General features: G+C 34.4%; 2 protein-coding genes across 4 annotated transcripts in view; one reads left to right on the top strand and one right to left on the bottom strand.

Moving 5' to 3' along the window:
- Nucleotides 1-104: 104 nt before the first annotated feature.
- LOC115230448 (transcriptional adapter 1) lies at nt 105-18,089 on the bottom strand. 3 transcript variants are annotated; one of them, XM_029800638.2, is made up of 10 exons: nt 17,939-18,089; nt 14,523-14,559; nt 13,294-13,348; nt 12,722-12,787; nt 8,459-8,562; nt 6,766-6,844; nt 4,882-5,012; nt 3,026-3,174; nt 2,213-2,384; nt 105-1,286 (listed from the first exon to the last, which is right to left on the bottom strand). In XM_029800638.2, the coding sequence occupies exons 1-10, from the start codon at nt 18,007-18,009 to the stop codon at nt 1,110-1,112; spliced, it is 1,041 nt and encodes a 346-aa protein (XP_029656498.1). In that variant the 5' UTR covers nt 18,010-18,089; the 3' UTR covers nt 105-1,109. The 3 variants fall into 3 exon arrangements, with proteins under 3 accessions (XP_029656498.1, XP_029656502.1, XP_036355011.1); XM_029800642.2 differs by having other exon boundaries at nt 2,213-2,381; XM_036499118.1 differs by lacking the exon at nt 13,294-13,348 and having other exon boundaries at nt 17,939-18,087.
- Nucleotides 18,090-18,167: 78 nt separating this feature from the next.
- Nucleotides 18,168-20,464, top strand: part of LOC115230478 (surfeit locus protein 4) — a 28,638-nt gene continuing 26,341 nt past the window's right edge. Inside the window, exon 1 of the mRNA XM_029800648.2 lies at nt 18,168-18,588. Coding sequence (XP_029656508.1) covers nt 18,538-18,588 — 51 coding nt within the window. The 5' untranslated portion in view covers nt 18,168-18,537. The remainder of the gene's footprint in view (nt 18,589-20,464) is intronic.

The following is a 20,464-nucleotide window of genomic DNA, read 5'->3' as shown; positions in this document are numbered from 1 at the left end:
TCTGTAGTTTCATTTGTTGTCAGTAATAGTTACAATTAATTGTCCAATATCTGCATTCTACACAAAATATTCAATAGAAACTGTCAATGAGAACATTTAGTAAACTTGCTATGATATTTACACTTTTTAAGCTTCTCTTTATAAAATTCCAATTGCAAAAACTATTCATTGAACTTTGTTTTTTAAAGATTGTTTACACAAGTTTCATAATTGTATTAATTACAATTTCCAATAATGTCAAAATGTTTACCAAATTTACTGATAGTATAATATTCACATGATTTCATACAAATGGTGACAACTCTTGGCAAATAAATTATCCAAAAACATTTAGTTGATCGCAGTTCTACAGCAGGCAACTGTTTTAAATCACAACCGGTTTGACATTAAAATCAAGAGTCACTATTAACAACTACTTCTGGTCAGTTCTCTTTTAGAGTTACTCTTGTTTTACTTTATCATATGAGAATAAAGATTAATTTACTAAGATAGATGAAAGATTAATAAGATGAAAAACAAAGAATACAAACACATACAAAAGAAAATTATTATATTTTTTGTAGACAAGAATATTGTAAAACAGAATGAACTAAAGATTTAACACCAAATAAGTTGAAATGTTTTTCTCTATCAAGAGTGAAAATATGTAGCTGTTTCCTTACAATAAAAGACCATAATTGGTGATTAAAGTTCTTTAGAACACTATCATCATCAACACCATCATAAACACTGTCATATTGTTGAAGACCAGAATTTTCAAGCCACGGTACCACAATGAATCTATTAACTCCACCTCACTTACTGCAAAACATTCTTTTAGTAATAATTAGAACTTGCAAGATTACCAAAATATGAAAATACTGTAAATGTCAATTGTCTAAACACAGTATCTCGAGAGCATTAGAACAGGTTCTCAGAATGGTAGGCAGCTTGCAAGAAGCTAACTATATAAAACATGAAATCCACATATTGTTGACATTGTTGAAAGGGAACAACAATAATTAAGTTAACAATGGAGATTATGCAAAATAATAATTGTCATTGCATTGGAAACAGATATAATAGTCAGCTGATGAAGGGATCAGTTGATGGATAAAAAATTTACAGCATTAGAGAACTAATTGTAATTGGTATTGTTGGTTAGCCAACTGTTGTTTGATATTTACTTCTTGATGGTGAATGACATCTTGTTCTAACTCTTCATGAGTGGAATGACTTAGCTGATGTATAGTTTTTTCCACAGCTGGAACATAAACTGAGTGTGATGGGATAACATTCCTGTATAACTGGAATAATAAAATAAAATGACAATTTTAGAATATAATAAAATTTGAGTTGTGTTTCATACAGGCATGTGCCACTAAAATAATTACTAAGGTTATGAATTTAACTAATATTTTTAATGTAAATGACATTAAGCATAATAAGTACTAACTTAAGACAAAAATTTCAATGACCCTGTTAATTTTTTCTGCCTCAAATTGGTACTTATAATGTCTAATACTAGTTATTAAAAGTTCTTCACAGAAAGATTGGATGAATTAAACAATAAAATTATTCCTTTCTTTCTTGGAAACATCTTTACTCTTGCCTTGCCAACTTAACAAAATTCAATTTTTCATAGTTTTACCAATCAAATCTATATTGTCCAACTACTGAATTAATTTATCGTCATCAGTTAATGTTCACTTTCCATGCTGACATGGGCTGGACGGTTTGACAGGATCCAGCAAGCTGCACAGCCATGTCAGAATAGTACTGATATACTAACATGAGTGACATTGTTCACTCATACAATAGTGTAAAAAAAGCTTACTCAAAACTCAGAAATGTAACTTCTAGTCATGATGGGAATGAGTCGTGATATTAAGACCCAAGTTATCTATGAACCATTTGGAAACTACCATGTCACATGTCTGCAAGAATGCAGGTGACTGAACAATTTTGCCTCATCATTCCTACCAATTGTTCAACAGTTAACACAGTTCATCATCATCATTATTTTAACATCTTTTTTATGCTTGCATAGGTCAGACTAGTCATGTTATTAATTAATTTGCAGTTACATAAAAATAGTGAGCATTGTATTCACTTAAAAACTTGATGGCCTTTAAGTGAATACAATATTGGCAAGTATAGGATATTATATTTGTTACATTACTCTTCAAGGCAAATGTAAATGATAAAACTGATAATAATAACAAAGCCTTACTTGTAATGCATCTAAAAGATGAAATAATGTAATAGGTCCTTTGTCATTCTGCATCTGTTCATTTACTGACACTGAAGCAAGCTGTTGTATAGCTTCCAATTCTGCTGCTTCTTCTGACAACCGAATGGTTGGCGTCTGAATTCCACTGTTAGATATTTCTGTTGCATCACTGCTAAAGTATAAAAGGTCGATATCAGTTTGATAGTAGTCTCTTGCTGTCTCAGAAATACAGTTCTGCAATTTCTTGCTGAACACGTTGCACAAATAAATTTGCTTGTAATGATGAGATGTTTGTGCTGTACATTAGCTCATTCCCTCAATTAAATCGACACTGCCTGAACAGGTGCATAGTGTACTACACATCAGGTGTTGAAGTGATTAGAACAATGTGAGATGAAGTATTTTGCTCACGAACACAATGCACCACCTGATTCAGGAATTGAAACCATGATCTTGCAATCATGAATGCAACACCCTAACTACTAGGCCATGCGCCCTCACCATTATCAGTATATGATTACAATAAATACAGGAATATTGTTACAAGGAAATATTTAAACAACAGTATAAAATATATCAAATTAGGATGAGAACAATAATTGTTTCAATAAAAAGAAAATGTAATAAATATGAGTAATCTATTTTAAGGCTTCAATGTTATCAGATTAAATTTATAGATTTTTGGTTAGTTTTGGAATGGGCCAATTACTAGTTTATAGCATATAAATATTAAAAATCAAAGATATTAAATAGAAGTTCTAGTGAGGATATGGTTAAACAATTGTAGAAATGATATTAAAATAAGACAATCACCTTTCACGGAAATAGTTTGTTTTCAGCTGGGATCGGCGTAAATATGGATTAGGAACATCGCAACCAATGGAATATTTAAAACGTTTTTCTCGGAGTTTATAACCACTTTTACGCCCTAGCACCTTCACAATGATGTCTTTAAGTTGACTCTGAAAAATAAAGGTTAACCAGGGGATTAACATTAACAGAATTTAATTCTTTTCACCTACACTGATGTTATTTAAATTTAAAGCTGATGTTAAAAATATAGAGTAATTAATGAAAATAATACTTTTGGAAATGTAGACCATGATGAGATGTTTGTGCAATTTTTTTTTTTATATTGGCTCTACATTTGCAGATGCAGGCATGGCTGAGTGGTTTCAAAGTTTGTTTCACAATCATGAGGCCTTAGATTCAATAGTACTGTATAGCATCTTGGGCATGTGTCTTTTACTATCGCCTCAAGTTAACTCAAGCTATATAATTGAAATTATGTGGACATAAAATGAGTGGAAGCCCATCAGATAGATTATATCAACAATTAAACATCCAACTTTATATTTTGTATCATTGTTTTGCTAGGCTGATTCGACCTGAAAATTATATTTAGAGTACATGTGTGTAGAATACTCAGTCACTTACACAAATTTAACATGTGGGTAGTCAGTTGATTGAACAACAGAATGCTCATTGTTGAAACCGATGGAGGATCTATCATCACAATAACACCAACTCCATGCTATACAATGGCAAACATTGGAAGAGCTAAAACCACAGATATTTGACTCAAAATAAAAACTGATTTTTATTTGGATTCCATACAAAAACTGTTTAGTTTCAAAGAGTGAGATATGACAGACATTATTAGAATAAAATATAAGACAGTCGAACAGTAGTATCAGAATGTATACTTCACATGCAGCAAGTTTAACCTGTGTCATTAAACCAATGCTTAATCAGTTATGAGAGCAAAGTTACCATAAAAAAATTTCTGATGAGAAAGAATTTTTGCCTTTTCCTCCCTATTTCTATACCTTTTTTGTTGTTAGACTATTTTATGTCAACCCTTCCAAGGTTGGAACAGTTTAATTGTTAGAGAAATTATTTTTAATTGTTGAATGGCTGTGCTCCCTAGAGTTAACCTCTCGACTGTGAAATAAGAGTAAAACCTGCCCCATATTCAGTTAGGTAAATTAGAGCAAGCAGATTTAGGCATCTTGCTGAAGAGCACAACACAACAGTTATAAGATTTGAACTTATGACCATGTATTTCAACAGCTTAACCTCACAGCCATTACACCTTTACACCTGCAAATATTAAGAATATCATTCTTTTTCCAAAATCTCACACAATTCGTTGCTGATTTCTTCTATACTCTACAAAAATAGTGACATAACGAGACAAAGATAATGTGGTACTGACATGTGTCAAGATGATATAATAAAGCTTTAATCTTTTGCCATCATGTAAAGATTGTTGTTCAAAAATACATTAGAAAAACCAGAAGTTGACAGTTTATTTTTGAGGCACATTTTAACTGTTACGGAGAACATTTATTGTAACAGCTTGTTTAAATTAAATCTAACATCTGATGAGATAAATATTCTGCTTGACATTCTTATTTTTGATAGTTTGTTTGTCAACTGAAGTGAGAAATAGTGTAGTCTCACCTATCAGGGCGACAGATAGAAGTATTTCTGTGAAGTTTCACATTTTAGACAAAGGTATTCGGTAGTACAGTTTCAATATAACACACAGACGTGCCCTCTTATGGAGTTTCAATATAGTTGAAATATTTCAATATTAGAACCTAGAACATGTTTAACAAAAAAAATCTTCTGAAAAAGAGGGATATCAGTAAAAAGATACTTACTTCTACCGCTGTCATGACAAACTTTACAGCATTCTCAGCCACATCATCGAGGCCATTCTCCCAGGCACAAACATACATACGACCATGAACCATGGAAATATCTGGTAATGTTGCTTCTCGAGAAGAAAACCCTTATAAAATAAAATAAAATACTTTATGCTTGTGTTGGTGTGCGTCCATGTAAGTAAATACATAATATATATCATTGTTGGTTTAACACCTATTTTTCCATGCTTGCATAAATCAAATGAAATTTATTGAAGCAGATATTGTTACAGCCAGGTGCCCTTTTAGTTGCCAACCAAAGTATTATTTCCACAAGTTCTGACATGTTTTCATGGAAGATTGGAAATGAACAATATTGATTTTATGAACCATGGCCCTTGTTTAAAATTATTGTACAATATGAAGACAAGACAACACACAGATACACAAGGTGGGCTTCTTTCAGTTTCCATCTACTAAATTCACTCCCAAGGCTTTCGTAGGCCTAGGGCTATGGTAGAAGACACTTGCCCAAGGTGCCACACAGTGGGACTGAACATGAAATTAAGTATTTGTGAAGTGGATTTCCTAATCACACAGTCATACCTGTACTTCATCATCATCATTCAATTTGTCTTCCATGTTGGCATGAGTTGGATGGTTTTTCAGGTTCCAATAAGCTAGAAGACTGCATTAAGATCCGATGTCCATTTTCACATGATTTTTGCTGCTATAGCTGTCTATCTATACACATGTTAAATGTATAGACACACACACATAAGCTGTGTACTCAAAAAGTTTACCTCTTCCATGTTGTTTTGGGTCCCACTAAGCAATGTCTTCTACTACAGCCCTTCATTAACCAATGCCTTATGCAGGAATTTAGTAGATGGAAAAGTGCAAGAAGCCCATCATATATGTATGTGTGCATGCATGCTTGTGTGTATATCTACAAAACAACACTGAATTATGGGCACAGATGGTGACACTATCATTTTTTGGTTAAGCTACAATTAGTTAAGTCTCTTGATATTTCCTGTCAGCAAAATCATCCACTATCTCTCTGTGCACTCACAAATTACCCTGGAATTACTTGTAGAACAGTTAAAAGTAACAAGAAGTGTATCCAACAATATAAATTCTGCCTCAAAAGTTAGTTTCATCTAAGTCATTTTAGCATGGAAAATAGGCATTAAACAAATGAAATATATATATATATATATATATATATATACAAACAAAGCATTTTCTTACAGCTGATGCTTTAACCTATATTACAAAAATAGAAAGAGGAACTGAGAGGTGAGGTTAAGATATTAAATAAATAATTATATATTCCTGTTCACATTAGAACCACTATGTTGTGTGTCCTGAACCAAAACACATTACTTTGCTTATTGCGTATACCTGGCGTACATGGACACAACAATGTTAAATTACAACCAGAAGAATTAGTAGTAGGAAGAGGACTGGAAATGGAAAAAAAGTAAAAACTTTGATGTGAGAGTATCTGATCATTGCAGGATCAACTTTCCAACCTTCTAAATAAATACGGTAGAGAGAACTTATACTTTGATTAGAATATAGGACAGAATTTGTGATGCAGACTTACACGTTACATCGCAACTACTATTTAGTACTGTAATGTGGTTCACAATCTGTATCAGACTTCCAGGTGCAATGGAATTGCAATTTATTTTTGTTAGTTTCACTCTAACCATCATTAGGGGAAAATATGATAGAGAAGTTGGTTGCAAAAGATTGAAAACAGTTGAAATTTTTACAGAAGAGAATTGCCATTATTGCAAAATTTTATAATAATGGAATATAAAAAAAATACTAGGAAAATTTACAAAAAAAAAATCTGTTCCTCTCCTACCTCTAAGCTTTGAAACTTACCAACATTTATGTCATCTTCCAAACTGCGTGGACTAACAACTGGAGCATAAGAAATAGGATTCACAGGTATAAATTTTTGCTGAAATTAGTAAATAAAATAAGACTTATGTTAAAAAATAGTCTTTTTTTAGATAACAATAAGTGATGTAAATTATTTTAGCTAATAAATGAAATTAAGTATGCTATAGATGATTAATAAATTTATAGTTAAATAAAGTTAAACAAAAGGAGAGGGTGTTAGAAGTAAAACATTTTCAAAAACTATTGAATTTTGATATTGATATTGCTTGTCTGGTTCCAGGTGAACTTAGATTAAGCAAGACTATGATCAAAGGAATTCTATTTGTGACTATCTTGTCTGTAAAAGGTTTATTTAGAACTACATTATCTAGAGTATTCTTCCTTTACGTAAGATAGTAGGGTGATTTTGATGAATTTGACAGCTATTTCTAGCATTTCGAGCAACTATATTTGTTAGGATTTGCTTGATATGAATGTCTGTGAGCAAATTCTTACAAACACCCCATATAAGACCATTGACTTGGACATAAATATATTTAGCATATTGTGCAGACCCAGGTCAGAGCTGATCAAATATATAAATAATAAGTTGAATAACAAGGTGATATCCACAGATTCAAGGCTCCAGGTATACCACACCTCTGCCTTATTGAAGCCAAACTATTCACACCTATAGTTGAGAGCAATTCTACCCCATATGCAGTGGTTGACCGAGATACCTGGTGTCTGACAAAGGACCAAGATACCTAGTGCCTTCCTGTACTCAAGAAGACCTCAACTTCACAGCAGAAATGTTAAGGCCACTCCCACTGGTGAAGAGGATTGGCCTGCAAGAGTCCTGTGCTAGTGCCACATAAAAGCACTTGTGTGGTGCCATGTAAAGGCACCCAGCACACTATGTAAAGTGATTGGCATTAGGAAGGGCATCCAACCATAGAAACCATGCCAAATCAGACTGAAGCCTGACGCAGCTCTCCAGGTTACCAGCACTGGTCAAACCATCCAACCCATGCGAGTATGGACATTATGTGATGATGTGTGTGTGTGTGTGTGTGCATACTTGCACAGGGCTTTACTCAAGACTTGATACTTTTGCAACTGTCTCACAAGGAAAACTGCATTAATAGTACTTCTTCCAAATACAAAACCAAACTCCATCACATCTATCTTAATTCTCATATTAATCAATTACATTATAACTCTTTTGGTAACTTTCATATTGTGAACTGTGTGTCTGTCTATTTGCATGTGTCTCTGCATCTGACATTATGTGGGTAACAGTGTCATCTTTCTGGTCAGCATAAATAAAATGTTTGATAGCTTAGTAGTTCAGCATGCAGAGATATGGAATAAAGTACTTTATTTGAAAACAAGTAGGGACTGGTGTTAGGAAAAGTATCTGGCCATTGAATACTGCTTCAAGAAGTCTTATCCATACCAGCTTGTAAAAGTTAGATATATTTCCCAACCTAAACTTGAATCATGACTAAAAATTTTAGTTTAAATAAATATATGAATAAATTCTGCATTATTTACTAAAAATCTTTTTCTTTTATTTTTATAACTGTAACATTTAGATATGCATATATCAAACAATAAGATAATAAAAAAAGAGAGAGATTTAAAACAAAAGATCAGAGATAGAAGTAAACAAAAATATTGTATAATTTACTGTATAATTGTTTCTATTTGTTGTTGCAGTTGTTGCCTTCCTTTTTAACTTTGGTTTCTGTTTTGGAGAAGAATTTGAGGCACTTGGCGATTTCTCTGCAGGAGCTGCAATACAACATGTAGATATTTGTCACATCAGATAAAAGAAAAACTACAACATGGCCATTTGTATATTTAAAGGTCACTTAAATACTACACTTAAACAAACACTTCAGAACTTCATAGTGACTGGTTCATTTTCCTAATTCAATACTTGGTAAAATAAATCTATTTAGTTGACAACAGCTAAAGTAAAATTAATTTATTTAGCTAACAACAGCCAAAGTATCCCAAATATAGTAACTTGCTTTTAGCTAAGAGTTTCTCCTGACGTTGTCTTACAAAGAAAAAGTATTATGGTAACACGTCATGGTACAAACCAAAACTGCATCTTATCTAAGCTAATTTTATTTCTATTCAGCTGTGCTAAAACATTTTCTGTTACTTTCATAACTTGAACCATAAGTTTGATGCCTCTCTAGTTTCTTCTTTTAATGTACCCCTTTGTTGCAATTGTCAATGGTGATACTGCTATGCAATTCATTGAACGTGACACCACCTTCTACTTGACTACACTACTCTGCAGGATATTTTTCAGCATCTCATCAACTAACTTTGTCTTAGGTGCTTTCTCTGCATTCATATCCTTATTTGTGCTTTCAACTGTACAGCTGTCAACTTCAATACAATAACTGGGCCTTCTATTGGCTCTCTCTCCTCTTTGCATTCTTCTTATTCAACAAATTCTTATAATATCTCCATGGCATTTTCTTTTCCCTGTCAGAGAGGGCAAATGTGCCAATAGCATTCTGTATACACTGTTCACCAAAAGTATCCTGATTCACTCTGACACACTGCTGGAATACTTCATACTTCTGACCACCTTGTAGCAGAACACTAACCAGCCTCTTACTTGTAGCTTGTCTCTGTGCTACATATACCTGATGTCTAGCTTTTCTTTTAGTTCCTGAAATTGTTCCTTGCTACTCCCCCTTTCATCATCATCATTTTTAACTCTGCTTTTCCATGTTCACATGCTGTAAGTAGTTTATTTAGGCAGATTTCCAATAGTTGAATGCCCTTTGTGCAACCAACCCTTACTTGTTTCCAAGCAAGATATTTCCCCATGGCCAGACATGTTTGCACAGAATATTGAAAATAAATTATACTGCTTCTATTACAGTGACACTCATAACTACTATGCAATGTCAAAACAAGGTGAGAGTAAAACATACACACACACAATATAGATCATCATCATCATGATCATAATTGCTTAAAATCCACATTCCATGCTGGCATGGATTGGACAGTTTGACTGAGGGCTAGCGAGCCAGAAGGCTGCACCAGGCTACAATCCGATCTGGCAAACTTTCTATGGCTGGATGCTCTTCCTAATGCCAACCACTCCGAGAGTGTAGTGGGTGCTTTTTACATGCCACCTGCATGAGGACCAGTCAGGAAGATCAACCACATTCAGATGTTGCCTTTAACATGCCACTAGCACAGGAGCCAGTCAGGTGGTACTGGCAACGACCACGCATGGATGGTGTTTTTTATATGCCACTGGCACAGGAGCCAATCAGGCAGCACTGGCAACAATCACGCTCGAATGATGCTTTCAATGCATCACTGGCACAGGTGTCAATCAGGTGGTACTGTCATCGGCCACAACAATGATTTCACTTGCCTCAACAGGTCTTTGCAAGTGCAGTTTATAGCCCAATGATTGAAGGGTACTCTTAAATGGGCTGGTTATGCTGTACTGGCATAGGCCATAGTTATGGTTTCACTTGGCTTGCTGGGTCTTCTCAAGCACAGCATATCTCCAAAGGTCTTGGTCATTTGTCACTGCCTCGGTGAGGCCTGATGTTCGAAGGTCGTGCTTCACCATCTCATCCCATGTCTTTCTAGGTCTACTTCTTCCACGGGTTCCCTCTACTGCTAGGGTGTGACACTTTTTCACACAGCTGTCCTCATCCATATGCAACACATGACCATACTAGAGCAGTTGTCTCTCTTGCACACATCTGATGCTTCTTAAGTCCAACTTTTCTCTCGAGGTGCTTACACTGTCATGCATATACATTGACATTATACATCCAGCAGAGCATACTGGCTTCATTCCTTGCAAGCTTATGCATGTTCTCAGCAGTCAAGGCCCATGTTTCACTGGCATGTAGCATGGCTGCTTGCTCACATGCAGTCTACCTTTTACTCTGAGTGAGAGGCCTTTTGTCACCAGCAGAGGTAGGAGCTCTCTGAACTTTGCCCAGACTAATCTTATTCTAGCAGTTGCACTTTCAGAGCATCCCCACAATGCTACTGACCTGATCACCGAGTTAATGGAAGCTATCAACTACTTGTAGTTTTCCCCAGGAATGTGATGGAAGCTGCTTTCTGAACATTTTCATTGTTTATTGGCCCTGGGCATTTACCACACACAAAAACTATCTTCTCAGTTAGCCTTCCTTTAATATTGCTGCACCTTGTATGTGTCCATAGCATATACTGGGTACATCTTATGGAGTTTCTACCTATGCCTTTTCAACAGATCATGCAGGGCCATCTACCTGAAGGGATTTGTGGTTTGTCTGCCTTCCTATTTATTAAGACTTTGGTTTTTGCTAGGTTGACTCTAAGGCCCTTCAATTCTAGTCCTTGCTTCCACATCTGAAACTTCTCCTCTAGAGCAATGTCATCAGCAAAGAAAAGCTCCCAGGGGCATCCTGTCTTGAATATTTCTGTTATTGCCTGGAGGACTATGATGAATAACAGGCTTCTTTCAGGATTCATCTACCAAATCTGGTCAAAAGTAGTGTAAGACATTTGCCCAAGATGCTATGCAGTAGAACTGAACCCAAGACTGCGTGGTTGTGGCTCTGTGGTCATGAAATTTGCTTTCCAACCACAGTTTCAAGCTCAGTTCCACTGCATGGCAACTTGGGCAAGTGTCCTCTACTATAGCATCCAAACAACCAAAGCCTTGTGAGTGAATTTGCTACACAAACACTGAAAGAAGGCCACTGTACATATATACATATTAACAGCTTGCATAAAAGGAAAAGAAAACACAATATACCATCCAAAGATAAAAGTATTTTAAAGAATCAAAAAATATCAACTAGATTATAGAATGAAGATAACACTTTACTCAAAGTAGCTGCCCTCAGCTTCCACCATGGCCTCAAAACAGCTCCAGCATTCCTCACTGTGTCCTTAGGAAGATCTTTGAAAACCTCCTTGATCTTGATCCCCAGTTTGGCTTGGTATTGCAGGCAGAGTATTTGGTGTCTTTTTCAACCGTGCCCCACACAAAGTAATCCATAGGATTACAAGCAGGGAAACAAGAGGCCAGAAACTGGGGCTGATGAAGTCATAGAAATTCTCTGACACCACTTCTGACTCTTTCTGCAAGTATGGCAAAGAGCCAAATCTTGTTGACACACAAATGGTCTCCCAACAGCAACCCTCTCCAGCCAAGGAATGACCATGGTCTCCAGCAGCTTCACATAGCCATCTGAATTCCAGTGTATGGATGCAGTTAGAATGCCTTCCATGTCCCTTCATGCTGGCCATGGACTTGTATTCTCCATTGCAGCTATCCATGTCACATCTTACAGCCTTTACAGTCTTCACAGAGCATTGAGTAGCAGTCATGTTATAGACATTTTGACACCCAGCACAAATCATCATTATACAATAATTCCTTTAGCAATATTCAAATGGTTTCAGTCCTCTATGTCAGCTAACATTTTCTCAACTACAACTATAATTTTTATGCTCCCCAATGCTGCTGACTATTCATCAACACCTTGAGCTGTCATGCATCATCATCATCATTGAGATCCTCTTTCCATTAAACGATGATGAAGATGATGATGCCTTATGGAAAGTGGACATTAAAATGATGGTGATAATGATATATGTGCATGTATAAATATATATGCACTCACACATGACATACACAACATATGCACTCACACATGGCATACTTCTACAGAGTTTCTGCATACCAAATTCCTTTTATAAAACATTGGTCAATTGAGAGTTTTGTATAGAAGATACTTGTCCAAGGTGCTACACAGTAGAATTAAACCTAGAACTGCATAAATGCAGAGCAAACTTATCTATGTGGCTATGACTTATTATCACAAAGAACATTTGCTACAAGAACCAAGAACATTTCTAGTGAAGAAGAAGAAGAAGAATGATAGAATTTTACCTGGTGTATTACTTAAGACTTGACATTTGGCTAGAATGGATAAAAGGAAGCGGTTGTGTAAGTGAACTGAAAAAGATGAAAATAAACAAACTGAGAACTGCAAGAAAAAATGTATGAGAAATAGTGTCAATAAGTTCATATAAATTATATATTTCTTTTATTTATTATTCATTTATAATTGGCACTCAATCAGTTATGACAACAAGAGTTCCAACCAATCCCATCAACAGAATAACCTGTTCATGAAATTAACATGCAAGTGGCTGAGCACCAAACTTCAGAGATATGTTAATAACTGATAGAAAAAATATTGATTTGAATAAGATAAGTTAATTCAACACAAATCTTTACATAAAATATACTTTTAAATCCTTTGATCATTTAAAAAATTTGATTAACTCTTTGACAATGAGTGAACAAATGAAAAAACTTGAGATAACAAAAAAGGGAGAAAAATCCCAAAAGCAATCTGAAAATAGCAGCAAAAGAGACTGTGACATTCAATATGTTTAATTAATGCATACTAGGAGAATGTCAATAAATTATGGTAACAATAGGTTTTTGCAGCTTACCCATGTCAGCCTTTAGCATTTTCCTAGCTTCCGTATCAAATTCTTCTTTTGACATCTAAGAAATAAGGAGATGTATGTAACAGTTTTCAAACAAAACAATTAATTGAAAGAAACAGCTTATGAGACACTGATTTCTTTTTACTGTTTTAGATGTCTTCTCCCTTGTTAACATAGACTGACTGCTTCTGAAAATTTGGGCAATTTTACATATCATACATGTTGTTATAGATGTTATCATGTAGCCTCCAAATCAGCACTGAATGAACAAATTTATGATCAAAGGTTTTCCAATCATGACTGTCCCAATCTTTTTACAGGCATTTAACATCTAACTACACAATCCAATGTGAGCCTCATTTTTTCTCAGATGGTAGAGAGTAAGCTGAAGAAGATTTGTCTACTGTTTTTAGCAAGCCTAGCGACCATGTAGAGGATCCCTTGTTAGTAAGTATTTCATTATAGGAATAATTTAGTTAGATTGATGTAACTTGCGCAAGGATACAATGCATTGTCGTAGGTAGAATAATATAATTACTCCATAGCTACAGGAAATCAAGATATAAATAAAGCATTAAATATGAAAATATTGTCTGATACCAGTTCAAATCTATTTTTAAACTACTTACAATGGTCCATAGGTTAATGTTTAACTCCAAATGCTTTAGTGTTAAGTAGATAAAAGACAAATTCTTCATTTTCACTAACTGACTAGTATATTGGTACAAGATTTTTGTAGAAACTTAATGTGTTTCCTCAGAGATAAGCCTAAATGAAACGTAAACATCAATCTTTCAGATGATAGTTAAAGTGTTAACATATTTAATAATGGAGGCATCTAAAAGATAACAAGAAAAATATACCTCAACAAAAAAAAAAGAAAAGAAAAAGAAGTCATTGACTAATATTAACAGGAGTCAAATAATGGAGACAACTGAAGAATTGTTTTGATGCCATTAGACCTCCTTAGCAATGTACAGATTTTCACTATATGTGCTAAAACCTACTTCAGTACCAACACTCATTTCACTCCTAGAAATCATAGTAAAAGAGAGATAAAAGGAGAAAAAAAGACAATGAAATTAAAAAGATGAAGATAATTAAAATAAGATATATTTCTTAAAGTTATCAAATGATTTCAGGTTTCAGCATATTTCAATAAAAATAGTTATGCGTTTTATGACAGAAATAAATAAGTTGACTTTAAATTCAGAGAAAATTTAAAAACATACCTTCTGTCGAAACCATGCTTTCAGACTCTGCTGATACCTGAAGAAAAGTTAAATATTTAGTTTTGGAACTCCTTATTGAATAATATTAATGATTTCTAACATACCCTCCAAATTTAAGGAGAGGGACATAATTATTTGTACTGATCCCAATATCTTCATTCTTTTACATACAGGCATTATCTACAGATAGCACTTCAGACCAGCGTCACTTCCATGAAAATAATCCATCAGAACATCCTTCAATTGAGATATAAAACCTACTCTCCTTCAATAACAAAGAGAACATACAAAATAAAAGTCCTGCACTTTGTGTAAAATTTTTGTAGTTTGTTATTCAAGCTGTGACTGCAAGAATGAATACAATAATCCTAAAATGATAACTAAGAGAAAATCTGTGTACTTCCAATGTCTTTTTTAGTCTTTATATCAGCTACCGACGAGTACAAATATGACTATTATGATTTTCTATTTATGAATATCTGAGTCTTTTTGTATGAGACAAATTGTATAGCAACATGAAAAATAAAAACTATAATCCATTCTAACATCTAATCTCCTCCATTACATAAATATGAATGAATTTTTTGAACTGTGTTTAATAAGTTGAATCATATACTGATTATTTGTGTGTGTGAGTGTGTGTATATATATATATAATAGGCTGGAAAAAAAATCCCGTTGCATTTTTGACCTGATCACTTTGAGGGTACTTTTTTCAATACTTATGGTAAAATAAGCATTAAATTTTATATTCTAATTTTTTCAAATTTGCATTGATTTTACTCTTTTCAAATGAGTTTAGATCAGATCCATATCAGACGCTGCATGTTGTATGGATTTAAAAGGAGCTCTTCAGTAATGGAGGCAACAAGAAATATTCATTCTGCCTGTAGAAATGAAACTTTAAGTATCTGGCCTAGCCAACGATGGCTTCGTCTATTTTCCTCAGGAAATTTTTCTCTCACAAACTCCCTTTAATATGACTGACCAAGTTCTGTCAATACTGAGCTTCTGAAAACTGTAGTTGAGGAAAATACAAAGCAAACTGCATGAGAATTAGCAAAACAGTTCAATTCAAGTTACACTTCAGTCATAAAACATCTTCATGAACTAGAAGTATATAGAATATATTTGCTACTGACCATTCCTGGATAAAAATCATCACAAGTGATGAAAAGTGAGGTTCTCTACAATCAAATCCAACAGAAAAGCCCCCATTTTCGTGTAATGCTTCTAACTGACTGTTGTATTATTCTTACACAATAAAACCACATATTGACCAAATCATTCAGGAAAACATTATGGTACTAAAAATGGAAGTTTTGCTTCATCCTTTTTACTCGCCTCACCTTGCTCCATTTATCACCTTTTCAGATCATTGCAGTATTATTTAAAAGGTAAACACTTTATTAATTGTAAAGAGGTTTGAAATGATAACAAATATTTCTTTGCATCAAAACTTGAAGAATTTTATATGCAACAGTTTGCTAACTGGGATTATATTATCAACAATGAGGGGAAATATTAATCTTGATTAAATATATCAATTAAGTCCAAAGAATATTTGTTTCTTTCCTATCTTGATAAGTGACAGGACTTTCTTTCCATCATCTTGATCATTTAACATCAGTTTTCCATGCTGGCATGGGTTGGAAGGTTTGACACCCTTCTCAATACCAACCACTTTATAGAGTGTACTAGGTGCTATTTATGTGGCCCTTGTCGAAAAGACTCATATTCAAAGAAAATCTATCTTGCCTATTTGGGAGCATCTACGAGTTTATTATCAAAAGTGTCTTTCGCCCTTTTTTAAATGAAGGAAGAAGATTTGAGCGATATTTAGCTATTATTTCTAGCAGATAATCGACCCACATAGAAGCTTCCTCGTTAGCTCAAGTTGAGTGTTTTACTAAAAGATGAGAATTACTTAGAAGAGGGAACACGTCACAGTAATCCTGTGTTTGTTGTCTGTTAAAGGAATATCAAGGGACAAGAATTGGTTAGTCATGCTCTCATCGAGAATGTCAGCAATAAGCTGAGAGTCATCATCAGTGCTTGTGTATATATGAATATCAATACAATGTGAAAATATGAATATATGGATTTATACCTACAAATGGTTTTGCTATCAAACTACTCCTAAGGGGGCATTTTCATCATTTGGGATGAAGTTCGAACCAACTTTGATCACCTTAACTTTTTACACCATTGATAGTAGCAGGTGAAGGATACTTATTAAAACGTAAATAATAAGTACTAAGTTTTACATTCATCTACACAACGATTGAAGTTGACGGCCGGATATACGCTTGGATGCACAAACGGAAGAAAGGGTACTAAAAGCATACAGTAGAGTTTATTTATTCACTCGAAGCTAATTATTCAATCTTTCACTACTCGGAATGCTTTCCTGCTTCCGATCCTTGAAGCAACCATACACAAAATGCGTGTGTGCATGCCAATGTCTGTGATATATTAAAAAATGGATTACATGCGAGGTAACAAAGGAGATTCTACACGGTTACTCGACTTCCGAAAATAACTGTCAAATCACATTACATAGTAGACCTGTATGTACAAGAGAGGATGCTCTTGGCAGGAAGGTCTTTCAACATAGTTCAGTTTGATTAGGGTCGACCTGAAGCTAAATAATGATTACACTAATACCTAAGGTTTCGTTCATCGGCTTTATCAATTGCACTCATCAATTGAATTGAGATGAAACGAGGGATGTTAATACAGTGATGTATTAAGGCACTTGAAGCATGCTGTTGTATCACAAAATGAATTCTATATGCGTATATGTATTTTTCTGGGAGTGTATATAACCGAATGGTTAAGAATTTCACTTTGCAATCACAGGGTCCGGAGCTTGATTTCACTGGACTACACTTTCTGTCAGCGAAATTATGCAATTGGATGAAAAATGTGTAGAAGCTCTTTCAATGAATTGTACTGTAGCTAACTTTGTGTCACATTCTGCATGAGTTTTGCATTACTGGTACAACTTTCATTAATGATACTAGCTTGTTATACTATAATTCAATAAGTAGTTTCGTTGATTGAACAACTGCAATACAAATCGCCGAAACTGACGCTAGATCGATCATTTTATATATGGGAAAACTATCGGTATGCAAACTTTATAGGTATAGTTGATACACGGAAGGAGAGAGATAATGTGTGTGGGTACAAGTGTATAAATAGAAAGTTATTAGCATGTAAATATGTAAGCTGTATAAGTCAATAAACTGAGAGGGAGTATGTATGTATATATATATCTGTAAATAAGCCATCAGAACTACACATGATAACTAATGCAGTTTGCAATACTTGACAACAACCACCTTACAAAATATATCCTAAAATCTTTGCTAAGATATTACATCAATACATAAAAAAACTGTAATACTTACGCGTTAATACTATCACCTAAAGCTTCTGTTAAATCTTTCTTAATTGCATTGAGATTAATAGGAACTGCCATTCTGCTGTCTTCTTTACTCTGGTTGTCTACACTTCCGGTTTAGTGACGTCATAGTAGTCGACATTATATTATATTAAAACGAGGCTCTGTATACAGAAGACGTGGCATGCTATTCTAGGATTACATCTTACTCCCACTGACACATCACTATATTTTAGTAAAACAACAATAAGAAAAATGAATTACAATTTAGAAATGACACCAAAATATTTTAATTTTAATATGTAGTTAAGAAGATAAAATGTATGTGGTTAGGAAGATGAAAAGATATACAGTTCATTAAACTGAGCTACTTGTTAAAGTTGCCGGGTTGTTGAAGGGGAAATAAATAGGTATAATTTCCTGTTGTCATCCATGCTGGAAGACGTGGCTTTATGAAACCTCTCCAGCTACTCTCAATTACTGCTGACTACACCCTCCTCTCCACTTCATCTTTCTTTCTCATACTACTGTCACAACTGTAGAGAGGTCTGTCATATAACTCAACCTCTATCTGGCTGTCAGGACCGCTACAGTTTTATCCTCAACATGCCGCGACAGCAGGAATTAATGGATAAAGCTGAGGATGTGGTGGACCTGGTGAGTGTGGCATCTTTCAATGACACTTTCTTGTTATTTATCAACTTTTACCTCCTCAACTATCAACTTTAACACACTTTAGCTTCTTTTTCCTGTCATCTACAACACGACTTACTGCATCATATATTCTCAATCATTATATAAGTATTTACACATTAATCTTCTTCCTCATTGATTTAGCATTTTCCAATTTTGAACATATTTACATTGTGATGTGTCACTTTAGTTCTCCTTGTTAATGAGTTAATACAACAGTTGTTACCGTCATAGTTTTTGACCAACTATTTGAAGCTGTTCCAATCCCGTCATTTAGAGCTGTCCTTTTGAATCTGATATCTTTACGCGCTGCAAGCTACATAAGTAGTTTGTGTTTTAATATAACACACATTCTGGCCAAAACATTACTGTTTGTTTTGTATTATTGTTTAATCCCAAATCAGTCCAAGTGAGCAAACATATAATGAAAAGCAAGCGAGTTATGAGTATCCCGTCCTTCCATACGTCACATTATCCAGTTGGTCCCTTTCTCATGGTGATAAGGATTCAATTGGAGGGAGATATGGCTGCCATTTCTAGCAGGTTTTGTGACCACTTAGGAGCTTCCTCGTTGACTTGTATACGTCTGATAGTGATGATGATAATTCTTCTTATCAATATTCACCGCCCATCACTTTTACATTGCCAACGAATCACCCCCGCTTCGTGAAGGATATTTAGGCTCCGTTTAGAAGTATATACACTTCTGAGGAGTGTTCCATATGTCCCTATTCATATTTTGGGGATGAAATTGTAAGTGATGTGTAGTAACTTTGAAAACGTTTCTCTAGAATTCTTTAGATGAATACTTCTGTGTAATTAGCGACCTGTAATCTTGATATTAAATTTACATCAATTTACTACGAATATGTGAGTTCCATTTCCTAGTTAACGGAATTGGACATATGCGTGTCCACCAACTCTATATGTTGGATATTTAAAAGAAAACTCTCCTAATTCGCCTTGGTTTTCTTGTCATTTAGTAATTAGTATATTCTAATTTTGTTTTCTCTATATATTCTTAAGTTTACATTCTCGATCTACCTGTTTTTATTAATAGCCCTTTTGAGTGGAGAAAATAAGTACAAGTTATATACCGATCGCTTAAAGTACATCTCTCCTTCAAAATGTGTAGAGTTGCGTTAGAAATCATCAGCCCATCAGCTAGATTGGGCTACCCATCTCTTTTTCGAATTTTATTATCTTAGAATGTTGAATGTCCACGTTGCAACAGGGAATCCTTTACCAGGAGATATCTCTTTGCCATCCGTTGTGTTTTGTTAAGAACGTCACTTGAGCAGACTTTTTGTTAAAACTTGTAGCCAAGTTTTAGTTTTTGTAGATTCAATGAATCAAACTTTAAAATCAGTTGTATTCGTCCTGTTTTCTTTTAGTGTCTCCCTCCATGTAGTTACTTAGAAAATTCATTTCTTACAGTTAACACCCAATCACTAAAATTCCAAGCTAACCGGTCTCTCTTATACAAATCTAGGACCATATCCAGTCCTATTGTTTGAATATGTAAGAATCCCTGTTTTATCATTTACAATAGCCTACAATGTCAGAAATTTTCTGAGATATATCTCTAAGGATACCGTGAATTTATACGATACTATTATCATTGCACAAGTAGCTACATTGCCATTTGACACATTTATTTCGACTCTAGGAACCTATTTTCGTAATAAATATTTTCTTGTGTTCTATTCCTCCTCTGCAGTTCTTTTCATATATATCAAGATTTCTCTACCTGCTCCCCTTCTTAATTCTTTTGGATGGAGTTACTAATGCACTTTACTCCTCATTTGAGCGTTAACTTTTCACATGCTGGAAAGAACAG

Source organism: Octopus sinensis, linkage group LG2, assembly GCF_006345805.1.
Source record: "Octopus sinensis linkage group LG2, ASM634580v1, whole genome shotgun sequence".
NCBI classification, from domain to species: Eukaryota; Metazoa; Mollusca; class Cephalopoda; order Octopoda; family Octopodidae; genus Octopus; species Octopus sinensis.
This window is presented reverse-complemented; position numbering and strand designations above follow the sequence as displayed.

Coding starts and splice junctions, on each gene's coding strand:
- LOC115230448 (XM_029800638.2), bottom strand. CDS start 18,009: ATGGCAGTTCCTATTAATCTCAATGCAATTAAGAAAGATTTAACAGAA. Junction 12,788..13,293: donor AATGCTAAAGGCTGACATGG/GTAAGCTGCAAA, acceptor CATCTTTTTCAG/TTCACTTACACAACCGCTTC. Junction 5,013..6,765: donor GGAAGATGACATAAATGTTG/GTAAGTTTCAAA, acceptor TTATTTTATAAG/GGTTTTCTTCTCGAGAAGCA.